We start from the raw sequence: 18,558 nt of genomic DNA, 5'->3' as shown, positions 1-18,558 counted from the left end.
GTGGGCAGGCTGAAATGCTTTCTGGATGACCACCTGGATCCACTTGTTGAGTGGAATTGGGAAAAATACAGCAATAAAGAGATGGGTTGAGTCTGGCCACTGACACCCATAGACCTGGTTCACAGGGACTGGAGGAGAAGATGAGAGTGGAATGGCTGGTGTGAAATTCATGACCTAGCCTAAGGAGGCTAGGGTTGTTAACAATTTGTGATGAGACCCATGGTCAAAAGGCGAAGCTGCCAATGGGCACCCTGGTGAGGCTAAGTGAGGTAGCCTATAGTGAGTTGACCAACACTTGACCAAATAAAGATAAGATTTTTGAGCCTGTGAATTGGTTCATATTGCTTATTACTTTTGGATGGCCTGTTCTGATTTTACTTTGCTAATAATGGATGTGAACTCACACTGTTCCAAATGGAATGAAAATTTTTACATCATGCTTGTCTCCTCAAAGCACTGGGTTGATATAAGTGGGCAGGATAGAATTTATATACCCAAAATGGGACAATAAAGGCAAGAAGTGGCTAGCTGATAAACTTTCGTGGGTGGGGCAATATGTTCATAGGATTATGGTGTAGGTGTTCACTTAACTACAATTGTTAGGCATACAATATTTTTTATTTTGTTCACTTACAGAATATTATATTTAAATGAGACTGGCACATTTTGAGTTGTATATATTTGTTTTATCCTATTAGGTACAAATACGATTTTATTATTTAAAATATTATGCATGGCTAAAGAGTTGTATAAAGGTATCAACTTGACAAAGGGTGGTTTGTGGTAAGTTACATAATTTCATGTCAGCTTGAGTGTAGGGGTGGAGTCTACCCTGTCAATCAGGTCACAACCTGATGGTACCTCCTTGTGTGTGTTACCTCATAAGAAGAGTCCTGGGAACCTCCCCTTCTCTCTCTCCGCCTTCAATTTCCTGCTGTTGAGTCATTGAGACAGCTGTTAGAACCACACTGAGACCTGTGAGCCCTGATGGATCCACTGACATTGGATCCAAAAGACTGGACCCACTGGCCTGTGATCTTCCTGCATTCTGCATCATTGCATGTGACTACATGAGTCTGAAGAGAGTTAGTATCAGATTTATGGACTTGATCTGGAACTGGCCTGAGATGCTTGCTTGATATATGAGGCAGTACCCAAAAAAACAACTGAATTTTTTTTTTTAATCCATGTGCCATATAGACTCGAGTATAAGCCAACCTGAATTTCAGCTGAGACACCTAATTTTATCACAAAAACTGCATTAAAAATATGCTGGAAAAACTTGGCTTATGCACGAGTATATACAGTATTTCAATTTTTTTACAAAATCAGTTTATCACCTTTAAAGTACCCTTCATTACACTTAATACATTTGTGAAATCTGCGATTCCCTTCTTGGAAAATTTTTCAAACTCAGGAGAGAAAAGAAATTCAACCAGAAAATTTTCTTACTAGTTAAGATAATGAGATTCTGACTTTGGACACATTATCAGTTAAGACCAATTGCTATATTACCCAGTCCATTGCCATCGTCAGTTCCTATGTAGTGTCCTGATGTAGGTTGCAGGAGCAGTGAATTATTTAATTATTTAATATGTCTCTTCTAGCCAAATTCTTTGCAATTCCCCCAAATGACCTTTTCTTGCGTGGCTCTGGGTAAGAAGGTGGGGAAATACTGATCAGATTTACCTGTGAGTAACTGTGAAGCAACTTCATTGCATCGCCATCCTGCTGGGTATAAAATGAGCCCTCTGAGAAGTAGGAGGAAGGAAACTACCAGCAAAAACCAGAATGGATCAGATCCTCTGGAATATGAGATCCCGGCACAAAAAATCTCCTAAATCCAGACAACAGTTGTGACATCAGGGGAGCCACAGTAGAACCAGAAGCTAGTGCGTGAAACAGACGAAGGCACTTCTCAGCTCACAGTAAGTAAAGCTTCATGCTTTGGGGCAGAAAACTGACTTGCGGAATGGGATACTTCGTGACTTCATTGGGAAAGCTCAGCTTGCTGGCACGTGTAAGTGGAGCTGAGTGGATTTGGGTTTTTGCCCAAAGTTCTTTCAGGTCTGCTAAGAAAGGTTCAAAAGGGCATGTCAGTTTGTTGCATTGCAACCTGTTAATTTTCTTATAAATCCTATAATCATACTGTAGCTATTATAATAAATTACAGACCTGGGTGGAAAAGTAGAGAATATTCTTTTGAGACAGAATACATGGGTTTCCAAGCTGTAAACCTTTAAGGAGACAGATAGCCTCAACTTTGTCCCCTGGAGCAGCTGGTGCATTTGAACCACCGGTCTAGTGGTTAATAGTCCAACATTTACTCCACAGCACCATCAGAGCTCCTGCTGTTTTACAACTAAACAAATTCCTATGAATATAAGAATATAAGAAATACATATCAGTAACATGTAGATTGCAGATTTAATAAGATGTAATATCTAATAATGCATATTGATATTAAAGAATAAAATATTAAACCTATATTGCATGTACTTTATTTTTCTTACAGATTTGTGTTTAGTTCTAAGACTGGCATATCCCAAAGTCAGATGATAGCAGAAGGTCTGTTTTGCTGCTTACTTTCAGAAATCTTATCTCTATGAATGAGATTAATAAATTCTCTCATTTGGAGCAAGAGGTCATTGAGTGATTTCTAACATTCGCTACATATGTAGGGTTTCTTTCTGGTATGAATGCTTGGGTGTATAGTAAGTACAAACTATTACTAAAGGATTTCCTATATTCATTACATTCATGAGGCTTCTTCCCAGTAGGAGTTCCTAGATATTTAAATTTATGCTTCAAAGAAAACGTTTTCCACATTATTTGTATGCCAGAATTTTTCATTGACGTAAGCTCTCTGATGCTGCATGAGGTGTTTTTACATTTCTCACATGGACGGAGTTTCTCCCCATTATTAATTCTCTAATATCAACTAAGATATGTACTCCAAATAAAATTTTTTCCACATCACATAAACTCAGATTTGTCTCCATTTAAGACAGTTGTTCAATGATATATAATCACTTGGGAATCATTTGAGTTCTAGCTTTTCTCCATAATGTGAGTTCTGATATGTGCATTAAGCTTTGCATTTCTAATGAAGACTTTCTCACACTGATTACATTTATATAGTGTTGTTTTTTCCTCCGGAAGAACTCTCTGGTGTATTATTAAGGTTTCTGTTCCTAAGGAAAGCTTTGCCACTTGAAATCTCAACATTTAATTAAACCTGCATTTGAATGGAAGACTTTCACACATTCTTTATACCCCTAAGGATTTTCCCCTATATTTAATTAAGCCTGCTCTTGCAGATACTCCAACATTCTCTACATGTATGAGGCCTCTCCCCAGTATGAGTTCGCTGATGTAGCATGAAAGTTTCACTCTTGGAAAAGCTTCTCCCACTCCTTACAAATACATAGTATTTCTCTGCAGTATGAATTCTCTGGTGCCAAATAAGTACATACTCTAGCTAAACTCTTTCTCACATTTTACACATGAATAAGCTCTCTCTCTAGAAAAAACATTCTGGTATTCATTGACATGTGATTTCTTAGTGTTATCTCTCACCTTCATTGAATTTCTCAATGGACCCTCTGATGGTTTGAATTTCTAAAAAATGCTATTGTTACATTTTAATGTTTTAGCCCTAGTATGAACTCTCTAAATTATGGTAAGGTTCTTATTCTAACAAAATTTTGCCACATTTATCACATGCAATAGGGTTTCTATTTTAATGGTTCTGATGGTTGGACTTTGCACTTCAACTGGAGGCCTTCCCACGTTCTTTACATTGTTAGGATTTACCCTATCTTTTTCTCATTTCTTCATTTGAAAACAGACTTGGATTCAATCCTTTTTGAAGCCATATATATAAATTCCCCAGAATAAATTACACACACACACACACAGGCTTTTCGCCCAATGTCAATGATCTAAGTGCGCATAAGCTAAGAAATACATTGTGTTTTCCCATTGTTATGTTCATTATGTTTCTTCCAAGTATAAGTTCGTCTGTGTATGTAAGTTGAAATTAGTTTTTCATATATAATAGAGACGCAAAACTTTTCAGTATGAATTTTCTGGTCTAGTATTGAAAGCTTTACCATTCTGTGTATTCTCGTCTTTTTTCTATTAATTCTATAATATTAAGACTTAAGTATTTCATACTCCCTTACATGAATATAGTGCTTCTCCCATATGGATCCTCATGTATCCTACAGGCCTGAGACTAGGCTAAAGATTTTCCTTTTTGTGATATTTTTAGTGGTTGGTTGTTTTTTTTCTTCTTCACAATTCAGCTGATTAAATAAATCTGACTTCAATGTAAAGCACTCTGCACAGCTTACATTTATGAAATGTTTTTTGTACTAGGTATTCTTTGATAGTAAGTTCAAGTTTATAATTCCTTTAGATTTATTATTTTCATTTCCTTTTTTCTAATTAAATGCGTTCATCGGCTTCAATGAAATATAATTCTGGGTTTCTAAATGCCTCTCTAATTGTTCATCCCATCTTTTGAGTTCTTTTCATGAAAAATAGCATAGCAGTTCCTGTCCCTTCTTTTGTCTTTCCTTGACCTTGCACTTGGCCCAATGGATAACCATGACACCACCCCACAGGGGTAGAACATCAGCAGCTATGAGACTATCAGGAGCCCTGGTGGAGTAGTGATTATAGCGGTTACTTGCTGGGCTGTGAACCCAAAACATCAGCAGTTCAAAACCACCAGCCAGCTCCATGGGAGAAAGAGGAGCTACTTCCATAGTTTTAGAAACTCAAACAGTTGCAGTTCTACCTTGTCTTATAGGGTTTCTGTAAGTCATAATCAACTTGATGGCAGTATTTTGTTCTGAAATCATCTTCTCCTTTTTAAGATTTACAGCCTCAGAAATTCTGTATGGGGTGCCAAATCAAAATTAACAAGACAGTGGGTTTGCTTTGGTTGTGGTATGGTTCACTGGGAGAAGCCTCAGTAGCAGTGACTAGTCAACCACTAATTTAAAGATATCGGTTAGAACCCACGAGACGCTCCAACAAAAAGCAGCAGCAGTCTGTTTCTTTAGAACTAGTTTCTCTATAGCCTTGGAACCCCGTGAAGCCATCTTCAAGTAGGAACCAGCTAAACAAGTTTTGGTTTTTCCTTAAATATCATGCTATACAGCCATTTGGTCAATATAGAAAGCCAAGATGCTCCATATGCACAGAGTTGTTGAGAAGTCATTTTACCCAGAGAAAGTTCTTACAGTTCTCTAGCATCATGTCCTTAAACAAGGCCCTTTGTGGGAGATTCAGCTATTTCTACTCCATTTAAGTTCATAGCTACATCCTCGAATGTCTCCTAGTTCTATTTTTCAATCTGTTATTCAGGGAGTATCCCAACTCCCGATACTAGGATAAAACATTTAATATTTTGTTATGATTCAAATTATTTCAAATATATTGTCTGCTCAAATAGCTAATTTTCAGGGCTACAAGTATCTAAATCTTCAGGAAAATACCCCTTTCATTGATATTATCAAATACGTCCATGTTTTCCCTTTTCTCTAGAGCAATGATATTCAAACATTATATGTGTGTCAGTATTGTCAGGCTTTGTATTCCTATTGACTCTACTCCATTTGCATATTGGCCAAATTGTCTCCTTACATTATTTGATTGATAGTTTATTGTTGCATGTAGCTAAATTCAATTTTAAGTTAGCATATATTCAATACAACTTTGTTCTGACATTAATCAAATTGTAATATATTCAATACAAATTTGTTCTGACATTAATCAAATTCTATTGCTTAGATCTCTTATTCCGTACCAGCAAATTCCTAGTATTTACTCCTGTCAATGTTCTTCCAACCTTTCCCCCACTTTAAATAGCTTAAGGAAATAATATTCTGCCTCCAGTTATTTTGTGTGTGAACCTAAGAGTAAAAAAAAAACTGGGTTCATGGGGTGAAATGCAGTTGTTTCAGAGTACAACCACCTTAAAACAAGTTGGTTTCAGCATTTTCTGACTGAGATAAAATATCTAAAGTATTATAAGATATTTACTATCAGGTGGACTTTTTAAAAATGAGCAATTGAATTCTACAGGAAACCTAGATAATTATTCCATGTGAAACAATAAAGTTGGGTTACAAATTCTTTGTGTTTTCCTTTTTCTGTGCATTCTATATTTCCTGAGGGAATCAAGAGATGCTGTCTCAGAGCTGGCTAGCCAATTTCAATTCACACCACATTTTAAGAAAATGTTTTAATACAGGGTTGAACATGAGTTCCAGAACATTCAAATGCAAAGGAAAGAAAAAAACTAGAATGTTTTCTCCCTTAATCTTTTATAAATTTTATGATTATACATTATATTTATTGTAAAAACAAGTATACTTTAATTTAAATATAGAAGAATCCTAAGGGTCACTTCATAAAGCTAAAGATTTATTGGATTTATTTAGGTTAATGCTGTATGACTTCTTTCCGAGCAGCATTTATGTGACATAAAGATTGAGTCATGACTAAAGTTTTTTAACTCAATAAAACTACAAGTTTTCTCTACTGCGATTATCATCAAGATATGGCTTTCTCTCTAATTTCTTATAACACTCATGGTATGTATGGGATTTCCCTCCTGTGTGGACTCTTTGATGTATCCGTAGAGTTGAGCTATGACTGAAGCCCTTCCCGCATTCAGCACACTGGTAAGGCTTTTCTCCGGTGTGGACTCTCTGATGAATATGAAGATTTGAGCTGTGACTGAAGCCTTTCCCACACTCAGCACATGTATAGGGCTTCTCTCCTGTGTGGACTCTCTGATGAATGAGAAGATGTGAACGCTGACTGAATCCCCTGCCGCACGCTTCACATTTATAGGGTTTCTCGCCCGTATGTACCCGTTGATGCGTGTGAAGCTTTGAACTCTTACTGAAGCCCTTCCCGCATTCATGACAGATGTAAGGTTTTTCCCCCGTGTGAACCCTCTGATGAATACGAAGATCTGAGCTGTGACTGAAGCCCTTTCCACAGTCAGTACATTGATAGGGTTTCTCGCCAGTATGCACTCTCTGGTGAATGAGGAGATTGGAACGCTGGGTAAAACCCTTGCCACAGTCATCACATTTGTAAGACTTCTCTCCGGTGTGAACCAACTGGTGTATTCGAAGGTTTGAGCTCTGACTGAAGCCCTTGCCGCACTCGTCGCACCTATATGGTTTCTCTCCTGTGTGGACTCTCTGATGAACACGAAGTACTGAACTCCGACTAAAGCTCTTACCACACTGGTTGCACTTGAAAGGTTTGTCCCCTACGTGAAGCCTTCGGTGAATGTGAAGCAATGACTTTCTACCGCAGTCCTCATCACATTCAGACTGACAGAGTGTCTCTGATGTGCGGGCTCTTGGACGACTGTGGAAACTAGCGATGTGATGGACGCTCTTACCACAAGCCTTACATGTATGAGGCACCTCCCTTGGGTGGCCTGTGTGAGTAAAGTGAACACCTGAGTTCTGACTAAAGTGACGACTGACCTCATCACATCCACACAGATGTTTACCTGTGTGCATTCTTGGATGTCTGTACAGATCCGATCTCTGGGGGAAGCATGCTGTACTGATAGAGCATTGATAGAGCTTTTCTTCAAATGGCTTTCTCTTGCAGAGAACATGCTCTGAGTTCCAGTAAGACATTTCTTTACATTTACGACACGCACAGTATTTCTCTTCTATGGAGTTTCTCAGTAGATCATTTTGACATGTCTCTCCAATGAACTTTGGAAGGACTCCTTCTAGTGGGATGTATGAATGAACTAGGAGCTTCAGTTCTTTTTCCACAGCGTGACTTTTCCTGGATATGGCAAGGCAGTATCTGTTTCCTTGAAAACTTTGCGAAAAACCACTCATATATATTTCTCTCCCATAATCTTGAGCATTTTTTGTTTCTAAGGACTTCCAAGGTATAAACTTTTTGCATTTAAAGTTCCTGAGACTTTTGCCTTCAAACTTCATTTCATAGTTCCCATATCTTGGTACTTGTGTAGAGAATATTAACCATTCTTGACAATAGGAAAGGTCTTTCAGCATTAGGTTCTTGGCATGTACCTCCTGAACAGTTTCCATGTTGTTCTGATTTTCACATATCTGAGTGCTTACATTCTTCCATCCTTGCCAACAGGAAACACTGTCAGATCCTAAATATCTAAATCTTTCTTCTTGGGGTCTGTGGCTCTCATTCCACTTTCCTAGAAGAATAAGCACAGAGAATCCTGTTGTGAGTTGTACGTTGTATTTAAAACTTTCCAAATCATCAATGGCCTCTGGAACTATAGGAAGAACTTAACATTTTATTTAATCTGGAAATAATCTGCATTATTTGTCCTTCGTGATTTCTTTCTTCTCTATGTCTGACAGTAAGATAACTAGCATGTAGGCTCTATTGCAATAAAAAAATTAAATCCAATTGTAGATCATGGTCCAGTTCTTTTGGTGGGCTATCAAAAACAGAAAAGAATGTAAAAAGAGGCCCTCAAAGATTTATAAATTCAATGAAGACAGGAGTAATTTATCTTTGTATTTCCACATATCAAGGCATTGCAGCAATCTTTGTTGAATGGAAAAATGCACTGGAAAATCAGCAACTATAAAATATTAACTACCATAAAAACTGATTTAAAAGGACAAGAATAGGTATTATGAACACATGTCGAAGTGGAAAAGAAGGGTTATGACTCTGCTTGCACCATTTGGGTTTAATATTAATTTTTTGCTTCTTTATTCATTTATACATTTGTTCACTCTACAAACATATCTTAAGTATCTACTAGAGTACAGTTGTTTCGTGAAAATACCCTTAAAGACTGAAATGTAATTAGTCAATCTATTTGGGTCATTATAGAAATGGAATGATTATTTTTATATATTTTTGTCTTCTAGTATAGTAGATTGTGTGTCAGGTGTCTGCATTAGTCTGTGTTTATCTATACTTTTACTTGTCCTCTTGGACACTGGCTATGCAACATTCGTGGTCACTGGGACATCATTAAAAGTCCTAAGAGCAGAAACTTGAAAAGTGCTTCCACATTAGGGCTTGCCCTCTCTGTCAATGAGCCTGAACTAGCCTGCTTAAAGAGGGGCATCTGGCCAGCACATCCCCACTCACACTGAGGCAACGGCCATATATATGAATTAAGCATACAGGCCCAAACAAGCCATTCCACAATAGATTTATGAAAAATAATCAAGTCTGTTGTTCTAAGCCACTACATTTGGGATAGTTTGTTGTACAACAATAGCTAATTTGCACAAATCATGTGAAGAGAAAGTAAATTTGCAACTACACAAATTGACTCCGTCTGGAGATCTGAGCTCTAAGTGTACACCAGAAAACAACTAGAAACAAACACATGAAAAAAGCTATCCACTGGGACTTGGAATATATCTTGCTTCATTTGTCATTTAAGATATGTTTTTAGACTATTTCACCATTCTTAGTACAACACTCACACAAAAAATATTCAACAAAACGTTCAAGTAGAAAATTAAGCCAATTTGCTAAGAGGTTGGCCAACTACCTGTTGCCATGACATTTGTGTAGTTCTCCCACATGACCTCTCTGTAGAGATTTTTTTGAGAAGGATTCAAGAATTTCCACTCCTCCCACGTAAAAATAATAGTGACATCTTCAAATGATATAGCCATCTGGTCAAAAATCAGGATTTCCAGAAGAAATCTAAGTAAGAAGATGAACAAAAACAAAAAAAAAGTACATTTAGCAAGTAATACAAGTGGTAAAAAAAAGTAGAAAGAAAAAGAACCAACAAGGAAGAAAATGCAAAGGGCAGAAATACAGTACTCAAACAAATGAATACTATATTCAAATATCTGTTAACCACTGGGTGTTTCTCATGTAGTATTTCAATTAACAAACCCATTCTATGTTGTATTATTATTGTTCCCATCTTATTAATTCATAAACAATGATGGAAAGAGATTAAGTAAATTTGCAAAATTACAGAGCTAGAAGATAGCAGATGGGATATGGATCCAGGTGTGCATACTTCAGGCCAGAACTGCCAATTAACAATATTGCTCAATAGTGCCTATATTAGTGTTTTATAATTGATTATTTGAAGCCTTATTTGTGGTGGTTTTACAATATGCGCACAAAGTATTTGAAAGTACTTCTTAAAGAGAAGGATGTCAAAGTCCCACACCTTGAATGAGGGGCAGACTTGTGACTGACTTTTGCTAAATTAAAAAAAAAATTTTTAAGCAAAATGGGAAGTGGTGTTGTGCAACTCTGGAAACCAGGCCATAAAGGGCATGGCAGTTTCTTCCTTGCTGTGTGTCTCTTGGACCGTTCTCCTTGGGAGAAGTGAACTGCCATGCCCTGAGGAGACTTAGAAGAGACCAGTGTGGAGAGGAACTGGGGCCTTCTGCCCACAGTGAAGGACATGCAGCCTCCTCACAAAAGCTATGTGAATGAACCAGCTGAAGCAGATCTTCTAACTCCAGTGACCCGTTCAGATGACTGCACCCCTGCTAACAGCTCACCTAATACATTAGTGTGAAAGACCTGAGCCAGAAAGAATCGACTATACAAACCTCAGATTCCTCTCACTTAACAAGCATGGGAAATAACAAATGTTTGTTGTATAAGCTGCTAAATTTGGGGGGCATTTGTTCAGCAACAGTGTAACTAATAAACTCATTTGTAAAAGTTGTCTAGTACTTCATTTTATGATGTTCCAAGTTTAGCTGCTTCCATGTACCAATGAACTTTAAGGCGGTTTCCAGCCTTTTGACGATCATAATACAGCAGTAGACAATTCTCTTAAACATGAGGGGGCTTCAAAAAATTCATGGAAAAGTGGAATTAAAAGATAATGTTTTCCCATGAACTTTTTGGAATCTCCCTCATATATATCTAAACACTCCTAATATTTTTTACAAGTTTCTAGAAATTCTCGGCCATGTACATTTAACTTACTAATAAACACATCAAACCTACCACACCAAAATACTTTAAAAAATATGTTTCAATCATTTTTCTTCACTTGAAAATATGAAAGCAGGAAATCTAGATACAAAATTCACAGGTATAATAACTATATAAAATAGATACAAATAAAATAACTAAGCTGTAATGTATAGCAGAATCACTGCTTTTATAAGAGATATGGCTCAAACCATGAATGTTAAAAGGTTAAAAATTAAAGGACAGACTAAGTTATAAAAAAATATATTAGAAAAATTAAGTCCAAGGGAAAAATCTTATACTGTATTAGCAGTCATTTTATTTTATGAGAGATAAAATAACAAGCCATTTTATATCACCACCCAAAGCTGATTATGATTTGACATGACTACTTCAAGATTATAAACATGAGCATGGAAAATTTCAAATATTTACCAGAGTAAAAAGAAACTATGAAATCCCACATTATTATTTACCTCCGACTTCCATTTTTCCTCTATGGTTTCCATTTAATACATATATTTCTATCAATAGTCTAAATATTTTAAACAGACATACCTGTTTTTCTAACAAGCCAATTAAGAATATAAACAAATCCAGGGAACGCTGCAAAAGATATGATAAGATGATCAAATATCTTGGTAATGTTTATGGTTATTATAAAACAAAACCCCTTAGAAACAAAAAAAAGAGAGCACACCTTGACTCAACAGCAGCGAGAGGGACAGGGATCTACCCATAACCATAATTTTTGACAATGCAAACATGACGAGGAGGAGAATGAGAAAAGGGACATAGGAGTATATTAAATAACTCATTTTATTAGGCTGGTAGTTAGGTGCCTCAGGATCAGAGACAGAGTTAAGCTTCAACCCATGGAGAGAGAGTTAAACACCTTCAGGCAGAGTTGGGGAATCAGGCACTTACTGGAAAAAATAAAGAGCCTTGTATCACTTGATCATGACAGACAATGGTCAGAACCAAGTTTGAGAGCCAAGAGACAGAAGTCCTCTTCAGAATGGACTTGTCCCCAGAGAATCGAGAGGAGCCTGAGGGCCTGAGAAGAGGTTTGCATCACTGAAAGGAAATGAAAAATATGCACGATAGGCTTCCTGATCCTGATCCCGAGTTGTAGCCTGTTACTTCCCTAGTACACTCCCTAAATGTGAATATGGTCTGTGAATTCTGTGGGCCGTTGTAAGAAATTATCCAATTTAGCACTGAAGAACAGAGTGCCATAGGAGGGCACGCTAGTGTCAGAATCGGTAAAAACATATGGAAAGAAAAGTATGTCTGACTTCCATCTTGCAGGAATCAGCCCTGGGTTATGCTGTTGATCATCCCCCAGCCCCGCCCCCAATCCTGAAATTAGAGGAGCTCGGAGGCTGCCCCAGCAGTTTGTATACTTCCCCCTCACAATTCGCACAGCATCCCTGCTGTACTCCACTGACGGAAGCAATCACAAATCCCACTCATATTGTAGACAATGGGAAACAGACTCCACCGTTTGGTGGGAAGAGTCAGCCACATTATAAAAACAGAAAGGATGGGATCAATTAAAAGTGTAGTTATTGTGGGAAAACTCAATCTGCTATAATACCAAAGCATGTAATAGCATGGTGAAGGGGTGGATTATTCCAGAAGTAAAAGAGTCAAAATGGAAAATAAAAATAAGCACTTATATAAATATAAAATATATCATTGAAAATATAATTCAAATTTAATTATATAATGAAATATAATTATCTTAATTTATGTTTAAAAGTCAACATGCACTTTTCACTTAAGACTGCAAGCAATGTAATTTAGTAAAATGAGGATAAAGACATGCAAATAACAGCATTCTCATTAAAACTAGAAATTTAATTGTAAATTCACTCTTTAAAATCACTGATTTTAACTAATTAATTAAAATCGCTGATTTGAGAGCACTTGCAAATGTAATTACACAAAACTATCTGTTGGGGTCATGACTATATATAAGAAGTTCCAGAAAAGAAAAGAAAAACGATTAGCAACTATGCCCAATATCCAGGAATTCTACTACAATATCCAGGAATTCCACTACTCGGTTTGTAACCTAGAAAAACATACACAAGGATACTAGTATATTAGATGATGTGCACAAAACGCTTAGAGTATAACTGCTACAAAAACATCCCTCTTCCATGAATTTTCCTGTTTTTAGAAAAATTCATTTGAAGATCAGTTTGTTAGTTTTTCCATCGTCCAACACCTTCCACCAAAATTCTGTTACTATCTTAAGAACTTACTGAAAATATAGTTAAACTTAAAAGAACAAAATTACATTAATTTTTTTAAAATTATATTTCCTTTATCTACAATAGAGCAGTTCCTATTATTCAAGCCCTCCCAATAAAATTTTGAAATGTTTATGTTAATTCTAAGTACTTTAGATAAGTTTTTTTATACATAAGTTTTTAAGGTATTTTTATTGCTACTGTAAATGTAAGTTGAGATACTTTGTGATGATTATATGCTTGACCTCTAAATTACTTCATTGAATTTCAAATGTTAGCAAATACAAGCAAATAAATATATGAAAACAAATGTACAATTTTAAAACTTAATAATATGAACAGCCATATACAGACTAATGAATATTTTTTAATCATTTTATTAGGGGCTCATATAACTCTTATCACAATCTATGCATACATCAGTTGTGTAAAGCAAATTTGTACATTCATTGCCCTCATCATTCTCAACATTTGCTCTCAGACACTTAAGCCCCTGGCATCAGGTCATTTTTTTCCCTTCTTCCCTGCTCCCATCTCCCTCATAAACCCTTGATAATTTATAAATTATTATTTTGTCACATCTTGCTCTGTCCCACGTCTCGCTTCAGCCACTTTTCTGTTGTCCATCCACCAGGGAGGTCACATGTGAATCCTTGAAATCGGTTCCCTCTTTCCAACCCAGGTTCCCTATGCCCTCACAGTATCGCCACTCACACCACTGGTCCTGAGGGATCATCCGCCCTGGATTCCCTGTGTTTCCAGTTCCCATCTGTACCAGTGTACATCCTCTGGTCTAGCCAGACTTGCAAGGTAGGATTCGGAGCATTTAGGAACTAGAGGAAAGTTGTATGTTTTATCATTGCTACATTGCACACTGACTGGCTCGTCTCCTCTCCAAGACCCTTCTGTAAGGGATTGTCCAGTGGCCTACAAATGGGCTTTGGGTCTCCACTCTGTACTCCCCTCCTCATTCACTATCGTAAGATTTTTTGTTCTGATGATACCTGATACTTGATCCCTTCGAAACCCTGTGATCGCACAGGCTGGTGTGCTTCTTCCATGTGGGCTTTATTGCTTATGAGCTAGATGGCCGCTTGTTTACCTTCAAGCCTTTAAGACCTCATATGCTAAATCTTTTGATAGCCAGGCACCATCAGCTTTCTTCGCCACATTTGCTTATGCACCCATTTGTCTTCAGCGGTCATATCAGGGAGGTGAGCACACAACTATGTAATTTTTGTTCTTTGATCCCTGATAACTGATCCCTTCGGTACCTAGTATTCACACAGGCTGATGTGTTTCTTCTATGTGGGCTTTACTGCTTCTGAGCTAGATGGCCACTTGTTTACCTTCAAGTCTTTCAGACCCCAGATGCTGTATCTTTTGATAGTCGGGCACCATCAGCTTTCTTCACCACAGTTGGTTGTTCACCCTCTTTGTCTTCAGCGATTGTGTCAGGGAAGTGAGCATCATAGAATGCCAATTTAATAAAGTATTCTTGCATTGAGGGAGTACTTAAGTGAAGGCCCAATGTCCTTCTGCTACCTTAATACTAAACCTATAAAAATATAGGCGCATAGAACTATTTACCCATCCTCATAAACATATTTGCATATGTACATGTCTTTATCTAGACTTCTATAAATGCCCTTTGCCTCCCAGCTCTTTCCTCAATTTCCTCTGACGTCCCTCCTGTCCCACTATCATGCTCAGTCCCCACCAGGGTTTCAGCAATTCCTCTTGGTTACATTATCCTTTTTTTATCCCCTCACTGAGTTTTAAAGAAAAGCCAAATTCCTTCTTATTGCCATTAATTGCATTATTGATAAGGCACAACAATAGAAATACTCAGATACCAGTATAAAATTTGAGAATTAGGTCTATGAAAAAGATACTCAAAAGTCGCCTGGATGTACATATGTATGTATGTATGCATTAGTAATTTAGTATATGAAAAGGTAGCATATCATCAAAGTAAAAATTAAACATTTCTAAGAAAATATTTAATTTCTCTTGTATTTTGTTACACCAAATCATTTCTGATAATTCTGAGTTAAAAATCTAAAATACTTTGAACTATAAAAAATATTTGAATGCCATGAAAGTAATTATGCATTAGATTTGAGGATTAAGAAGTTTTCAAAGCATAAAACCATATACATAAGAAAGTAGGTTCACCTGATACAAACTTAAGTGTATAGAAACAAAGAAGTCCTTAGAAGTAAAATGATAAACAAGAATATTTACAGTAGATATAACAAGGATTTATATTTTTTATATTCAAAGAGTACCTGATATCAAATGGACCTAAAAATCCAGTAAAATAGGTTTTGTCAAGAGGCAATTCATCAAAGAATGTGAACGGTCAAGGGGGAACTGATTTACAAAGATCTACCTATAACCTCTTCCCTTGGGGAAGGGCAACAGAAAAGTGGGTGAAGGGAGACATCAGACAGTGTAAGACATGACAAAATAATAATTTATAAATTATCAAGGGTTCATGAAGGAGGGGGTAGCGGGAAAAGAAGGGGGAGATGAGGAGCTGATCATTAGGGCTTAAATGGAGAGCAAATGTTTTGAGAATGATGAATGTACAAATGTGCTTTACACAATTGATGTATGTATGGATTGTGATCAGAGTTGTATGAACCCCCCAAAAAGTGATTTTTTAAAAAAAAGAAAATTTGTCAACTTCAGTAAAGGTTTTCAAGTTCTATTTGCTACCGAGTCTATTCAGACCCATGAAATGCAAACCAAGGCAAATTTTGTAAAATATTACTCAAGGCAAGCCAGATAGCATCATTCCTTAAGTGGCTATAGGAGTTTGACTAACTCACTGCCATGAAGTCGACACCGACTCATAGCAACCTGTTAGGGCAAGGTAGAACTGCCCCTGAGAGTCTAAAACTGTTACTCTCAGGTGCACAACACGTAAGCACTACGTAACTGAAGCCCAAGTTCATGTAATATTTCTCAAAAAGAACTTGGTGATTTTGTCAAAAATCTTAAAAATATATATATTCTTTGATTCTTCCATCCTATTTCCTAGAGTATAGCTTGAGGAAACAAAGGGATTCAGTTAATGACTTATGCATTTACTACAAGTATTAGGAGCCTGGGTGGCATAATTGTTACACATTGGTTGGGCTATTAACTGCAAGGTCGGCAATTCAAAGCCAGCAATAGCTCCAAAGGAGAGACAAGGTTTTTCTACTCCCATAGTTACAGTGATCATTGGGGTTTATATCCTCACTTATAATTTTAAACTTAAGCATCTGAAACAAACCTAAGTATGTGTTTATTACATAATGATGATGTAAAGATGTAGAATTACCTCTCCTCTTCTGTGTCCTTTTACCTCTGTGAATCATTCAAGATGAAAATTAAAATCTAATAAAAATCACTGACCTTTCATTGAGGTACAGTAAAACAACAACAACAAGAGCTACAGTCTTGGAAACCCACAGGGGCAGCTCTTCCCTGTCCTAGAGGGTCTACTCAATGGCAGTGATTTGTTTTTGTCTTATAAGTTTGCTTATAATAGCAAAAATACCATATTAGAAAATAATTAACATTTCTCCAACAAAATCAAATTTAAATCCAGCATAGGATATACCTAGAATGGAACATCATGTGGTCACCAAAACTTATACTACAAAAAATACTTGGGAAATGCTCATTATATGATAAATGAAAAAATATATACTTATACCAGCCATTGATTCCCTGATGAAACACTTAATGCAACTATATGCCAAACATGGTTCTATGTATTGGAAGCCTGGATGTCCTACCCTCCAGGAGTCGGTTAAACTGCATTTTCCATGCAGCTTCATCCATTTGTTCACACTGCTACTCCCCCACTAATCCCCACTGCACATGGAGAATTCAGGGGCATGTTATAAATGACAATCTTACTCAGCTGGAATGAGACTTCCAGGGAAGCAGTAGACATTCCTTCCTTCTCTGTGCTGTTGTCCGGGAGAGCAGAGAACTGAGAAGGCTGAGCTGGGAGAGAAGAATGAAGGAAGGAGTGAAAAGTCATGCATCGGGCTTTCCAAACTCATTAAAATCTCCACATACTAATTGGGTGTGACCCCCAAATCTTCTGGATATAGATTGGAATATTCCAGTTCCATTTCAATGGTCAGGAAAGAAGAGCTGTGAGCATCAATATCTGGAAGCTCAGTGCTGACCGCCTAGAAACTGACTGGCAAAAACAGTTCAATTTCCAACAACTAATGGAAAGGTTCACGATTTAAACCCAGAGACATCGTGGAAGAGAAACGTGTCAACCTCCTGCGTAGTCACAGCCTTGAAACTCCACGGGGCAGTTTCCCTCTGCACACTTGGGATCACCATGAGTTGGCAATGACTCGATGGCAATTAAGAATATCAACCGAAATTTCAAAGGCTACAACCTAATAATTTAGTCCCTCAGGGATGTATATGCTCTCTATATCATTCAACGCATCTGAACTGCAAGATGGCCGTGGATTACTAGTAAACATGGGAACCAAAAAATAATAGATATAACAGCAAGACACAAACAGTTTGTTTCAAGGCTTAAAATATTTATTTACTCAATTAATTTCAATAGCAAAACGAATCCTTCTGCGAGTTGTAATAAATACCGGATTTACTGGAATCTGTATGGAAGATCGTAGATCTTGGGGCACTCCGAACCTGATTACTGGGCCAGCCTTGGCACCAATACTATATTTCTAGACTTTTCAGGGCCTCAGTTTCTCCACCAGTAAAACGGGAACATGCACCTTCGTTAGTCTGAGTACTTCCTTACTAATTATAAGCTCCTGGGGGCAAGGTCAGGTAATTAATTGGTGAAGTCTCCAGAGAAAGGGTGGTGCATGTGGGTCCCGAGAGGAGGGCAGGGTTAGTTTCTTCCAGCGCAACGTGACGCGCAAATCATCCTGGAGAAGTGGCCTCTGCTGCTCTGCGCGGGGTCACCGATTGGTCCGGGTTCGGGTCCTGCCGCGAAGACCCCCGCGGCCCCGAGTCCGCCTCCACCCCTCCCACATCCCAGCACCGGGGTCCCGGGCCCGGGGCTGCTCGGCCTCAGCGCTGGGAGAATGGCTGCAAGGACCCACCTCCACCACGGCTCCCTGGGCCCGCTTCTCGGTGCCCGACCCGCCCTTTCGGACGCGCTTGCTGATGTCACAGCTATCCCCGCCCGAGTCCACGTCGGCCTCGGCCTCCCGGAGCCACGTCACTCACGGAACCAGAGCCCGTCTAGACACTGGGCTCCGGCAAACAATGGCTGCGACCCGCCGCCTCCGAAGCGGAAGTTACCGGCCTGGGAGTAGAC

At 37.9% G+C, this 18,558-nt stretch overlaps 1 protein-coding gene across 2 annotated transcripts; it reads right to left on the bottom strand.

Moving 5' to 3' along the window:
- Positions 1-6,282: 6,282 nt before the first annotated feature.
- ZNF214 (zinc finger protein 214) lies at positions 6,283-18,556 on the bottom strand. Of its 2 annotated transcripts, XM_075546136.1 has the most exons (6): positions 18,341-18,556; positions 17,151-17,240; positions 11,899-12,028; positions 11,530-11,577; positions 9,566-9,723; positions 6,283-8,236 (listed from the first exon to the last, which is right to left on the bottom strand). In XM_075546136.1, exons 5-6 carry the CDS (start codon positions 9,690-9,692, stop codon positions 6,543-6,545), a joined length of 1,821 nt encoding a protein of 606 aa, XP_075402251.1. In that variant the 5' UTR covers positions 9,693-9,723; positions 11,530-11,577; positions 11,899-12,028; positions 17,151-17,240; positions 18,341-18,556; the 3' UTR covers positions 6,283-6,542. The 2 variants fall into 2 exon arrangements, with proteins under 2 accessions (XP_075402251.1, XP_075402250.1); XM_075546135.1 differs by lacking the exon at positions 11,899-12,028.
- Between the last annotated feature and the right edge of the window lie 2 nt (positions 18,557-18,558).

This window comes from Tenrec ecaudatus, chromosome 4 (genome assembly GCF_050624435.1).
Source record: "Tenrec ecaudatus isolate mTenEca1 chromosome 4, mTenEca1.hap1, whole genome shotgun sequence".
In the NCBI taxonomy this organism is placed as follows: Eukaryota; Metazoa; Chordata; class Mammalia; order Afrosoricida; family Tenrecidae; genus Tenrec; species Tenrec ecaudatus.
Note: the sequence above shows the minus strand (reverse complement) of the source record. Positions and strands in the feature narration are given on the sequence as shown.